The sequence below is a fragment of the Impatiens glandulifera genome, chromosome 2 (assembly GCF_907164915.1).
Source record: "Impatiens glandulifera chromosome 2, dImpGla2.1, whole genome shotgun sequence".
NCBI lineage: Eukaryota > Viridiplantae > Streptophyta > Magnoliopsida > Ericales > Balsaminaceae > Impatiens > Impatiens glandulifera.
The window spans coordinates 47,944,846-47,949,877 of record NC_061863.1 but is presented as its reverse complement, the minus strand read 5'-3'; the positions used below and the strand labels follow the sequence as shown (position 1 = coordinate 47,949,877).

Genomic DNA, 5,032 nt, shown 5'->3' with positions numbered 1-5,032 from the left:
AATTCTATTATCAACAAAATCAAACACTATCAAATTATTAGAAAGTATTAATCCAACTACATTCTTCAAAGAATCATTTTCATTTGTCATCCATTACATTTATTAATATCCTCTAAATCTGATTAAAAACCCAGAAAAGAAAAGCATTAAAGTTTCATTACTAGTAATCAAAATGCATGCTAAAACTCATCATCAACTCCATTCAAACCTATGAATTAATTATTGGCTAAGGCCCGACGGGGAACCACGAATTCTACTGTGAGATAGTCATCCAACAAATCTCTCACAGTCGGGGTCGTCACAGCCACCTTGTGGGCATTCTCCCGCATCATATCTGAAAACGAACTTTCCAATTTACTCAGACCAGGAAAAACTAAAATCATAGCAATAGAATATCCTCTAGCCCTCGCCGGAGAGAGGATTTCCCCACAAGTAGTCTGATCAATAGATGAAATTATCTCCTTAAACCCTCCGAGCTTACCCAAAATCTCCTCCTTCTTCTTCCCTGCAGTACTACCCTCCTTCAACTTCATGAACGCCACCTTAATCGCCGATCCTGGTTGAAGTTTGATGGGTTGGTTTAAACCATCGAAGACGTCCCAATCGACAACCATGATGTCCTCGCAGATAGGATTTACAGATTCCGTCATAACACTGACGTGACTAGGGTGGTCGGTGAAGACGGCGAGATTCTCCTTGGAGCTGTGACGGCTGTGGAGAATGTGGGTGAAATGGACAAATGATGAGATGCGGGTTGGGAGTAGTAGGGTAGCCGATATGTGGAGGACGGAGTCCAGAGAGATGAGGCCGTTCAGACGTTCGATCATGGTGTCGATTTTGGAGTCATCTGCATCGACTTTGATATTGAAGAGGACCATGTGTTCAATGATTTGCTCACCAGACATTTTGATTGATAGTTGAAGAAGGAAGAAGGAGATGATAGTTTCGTTGGATCAAGAAGAGACTGACGTGAATTAATAATGGTAAAGAATCTTGATAGAAAATGAAGATCACAAATTGAGAGAAAAACCAGTAAAATTTAAGATATTTTATTGAATATTAATTGTATCACAAATTAAATACACTTGTATCTAAACAAATTATAATTACAAATTATATTTAAACTTTCATAATTAATATTATTTAATACAAATATAGTTATAACTGTTATTAACTAATAACAATGGTTATAACTTAATTTAACTATCTAACAAATTTAAAACTAAGTCATTAACAAATTATAACTAAGTCATTAAATTATTTTGACATTTCATCTATATATATATACTAATTCTTGACCCATTTTAATTTGTACTAACTAAATTTACCTAACTTATGTTCTTAGTTGATTTTTTTTAATTCCTTGGTATTGCTAGTTTTTAAATGTGATTTCCTAACTTTCTAGTGGAGTGTCACCCTAAATCCTATTTTCATATTTCAAATTGAAATCCAAGAGAGTGAGAATATCTAAAAATCAATTGTGGATCGATTATGATTATAATTAGTCAGAATAAAAAAAAATTACAAAATGGGTCTGGATTATAATTAGAATTGTAATTTATTTTATAAAATAATTTTTTGATAAATTTTAAATCAAATTAAAAAAAATAGAAGTAAATATCATAAATATTCTATTTATGAAAACAAACAACAAAATGTATCAAATTTAATCAATCGTGTATATTATTTATTAATTTATTTTAATTACAGAATTCAACATTTAAACAAAACTTAACATTAACTAAAATTCTCCACTTTGTCCCCTCTTAGTCATTTATTCCATCTAAAAACATATTTAAATGACGAGGATTACATTTTAATTTAACATTTTTGTCGTATACACGATATCTAGGGTTAACCAAACACAAAAGACAAAGAGAAAAAACTAACAACAGAAAACGACAATAAATAAATATATAGACTATGACTGATAAATGATTTGACTAATAACATCGGATGATATAAACGTAAAATCAATACAAACGCAAACAAATGTTTTATGAGAGTTCATTGAGCACTTTGGAGATTAGACAAAATATTATTTCTTAGTGGTTTAATATTTTTTTATCACTTCTAATCTCTTTTTTCTATTTTTCTATTTCCTACCATAAGACTTGTAGATTCATATTATTAGGAAAGAAATTAAAGTGAGTTTAAACCATTTTATGCTCACATTTGGAGTAAAACTAAAATAAACAAGTCATGAAAGAACTCTTTTCAGAATATTTGATACATTACTAGTTTAGGCTGAAAAATCAAACAAAAGGACCAACACAAATACAAATATCACTAGTTTGAAAGATGACAAGGGAACTAAGATAATCACAATAAAGGAGCTTTTAATCCACTAGGATGGTAATTTACTTTATAAGTAATTCTTTAATAATTTTTTTTAGAACAAGTTAAAAAATAAAAAAATATTAAAACTTTCAAATATGTATAGAAAATATTTTATTTATGAAAACCAAGCAAACAAAATGTATCAAATTTAATCCATCCATAAGTATATTATTTATTAATTTATTTTAATTTTAATATTATAATGAACTTTAAATTAATTAAAACTCTTTCTACCCTTTAGGCACTCATTCCATTTTGTAAATATTTCTACATTAATTTGAAATGTAGTTAGGCACCCAAAATTGTTTGGGATACGATTTTACCCCAACACACCGGGTCATGATTTACCTGAATCTGACCGATTCTGACCCAATTCGGATCTAATTTTGCCCTAAAACTCTAGGTTCATGATTGACCTGAATTTGATCGGTTCCGACTCGACGGGTACTCGACCCGATCCAGACCCAATTTTTAGATTTAAAAGTTCATAATTAATTTTTAGTGAATTCTTATCCAATTAATAATTTAATATTTTTATTTTCACATTTTTAAATATTACTTTGATCCTTTTAAAAATAAAATTTAAAAAAGTTAATTTTAAACCGTCCTATACACAAATTAAGATAAAGCTAATAAACATGACGAAATGTCGATTTTTGGGGTACCGACCAAAAATCGACAAAAACCGGACCGAATTCTTCCCGAAAATCGGGTATGAGTGACCTAAATTTAAAAGTTTCGACCCGATGGATACCCAACCTGATATGACTCGTTTTAAATAAGCCCCACTATTATTATTTTTATATTATTTGTAATCCATTTTTTATCCGATTAATGATTAATATCTAAGTTTACATTTAAAAATATATATATATATATATATATTTAAAATTCATTTAAATATATTTTTTTAATATTAAAACAAGTAAACTTTTAAAATTATATAATTTACAATCGGAATCAATTCATGATAAAATATATATATAATAATTATTTTAAAAATATTTAAAATATAAAGGGTTATGTCTAAAATATTAAAATTGTATTATTAGTAAAAAGTAATAAAAAAACAATTACTAGAATTACAAATACTATTGAAGAAAATAAAATAAAAATAAAATATGATTTCAATTTATTATAAAATTTAGAAGTTAAATTAGATCTTAATTATTATATTTAGATAATTCAATAAACTTATAAAAATATTAATATCAAAGAGGTCCTTACTGAAATCTCATATCAGGTTTCGGTTCGGGTCTTGGTTCTTTGATCAAGTACCCGGGATCGGTTCCAACCCAAAATAACCCGGAATCGACATATAAAATAAATATCTGAACCGATTAGTTCTTTTAAGTACCGAACCGTCTAGTCCTTTCTGCCATTCTTATTTATAGTAGAGTAGATGATATATAGAATTAAGCGAAAACAAAAGACAAACAACAAAAAAAAAAGAACAAAAAAAGGAAAAGAAAAACGACAATAAATAAATGTATAAGTTATTGGTGACTTGGTTGGAGAAAGGGGACCGGACAAGGATGGTTTCCCAAATTAATCTTGTTTGGTGTTCAACTTCCTAAACTAACCTAGTTTGTTCATTCAAATCCAAACTAACCTAGTTTACTTTTCAAACTCAGTTTTTTTTACCTTTTAAATTCAATATATATATATAGATATATATTTTTAAATTATTATTTATAGAAACTAAATTATTTATATTTTGATATATATTTTAAATTATTATTTTTATAAATTTAATTATTTATATTTTGATATATAATTTAAATTATTATTTTTTATAAATTTAATTATTTATATTTTAATATATATATATATATATATTTACATTTCAATTATCATTTATATAGTGTAATAAATATTTCTTTTAGCATTCTAATAAATAATTAATAAATACTAATAAATTTAAAATATTTTAACCATAACAATATAATAATTAAATATTCTAAAAAACTATTACAATCATCATTTATCTAAATTATTGACAATTTTGCTCAGGACAACGTTGACTATGTCTCGTATGACCTTCTTGGCCATACCTCCCACAAATGATGGTTATTCATGGGTTATCCATTTCGATTTGAATACGTTGACTTTGACCTCATTGATTTTTCTTTTTTCTTAAATTTTCATTAGGAACAAGATTACCATATTTCTCCCAATCATGTGCTATTGGGAACGTCCAATATGATTCATTAGGTATGGGGTGAAAATCATACCGCCACATCTCAGAAAGTGTTGTTAGATTGTTATATGTATCGATGTATTTAACCCAATCGAGATTGCACACTATACAACCAGCAACTATATGTGAACATGAAGAGTGATATCAACATCATTTTCCACAAGAACAAAAACCTTTACATAGGTTAACGATATGTTTGTTGCCACCTTTCCAAAAGCCATTATTCATTCTGTAACGTGTAGTAGTCACCTCAAAGATTCCACTTTGCTCATTGTATGGAATAATTGTGTTAGGATCTAGGTCGCCGCTGGTGGACCGGGGGTTGGACCGGTTAGCGGTTCTCACTCGTAGGGTGGTGGTTAATCCGGTTAGAGATTAACACCGGGGTTTCAATACTACACAACCTGTCACAAATCCTTGAACTAGGTTCAAGCGCGGAAGAGGTTTGCTTTCAGGTTGAAGCGGTACGCTTGTATGATAGGCGCTGTCGGT

At 28.7% G+C, this 5,032-nt stretch overlaps 1 protein-coding gene across 1 annotated transcript; it reads right to left on the bottom strand.

Moving 5' to 3' along the window:
- Nucleotides 1-215: 215 nt before the first annotated feature.
- On the bottom strand, nucleotides 216-905 carry LOC124924775 (stress-response A/B barrel domain-containing protein UP3-like). Its single transcript, XM_047464768.1, has one exon. It carries the CDS (start codon nucleotides 903-905, stop codon nucleotides 216-218), a length of 690 nt encoding a protein of 229 aa, XP_047320724.1.
- Between the last annotated feature and the right edge of the window lie 4,127 nt (nucleotides 906-5,032).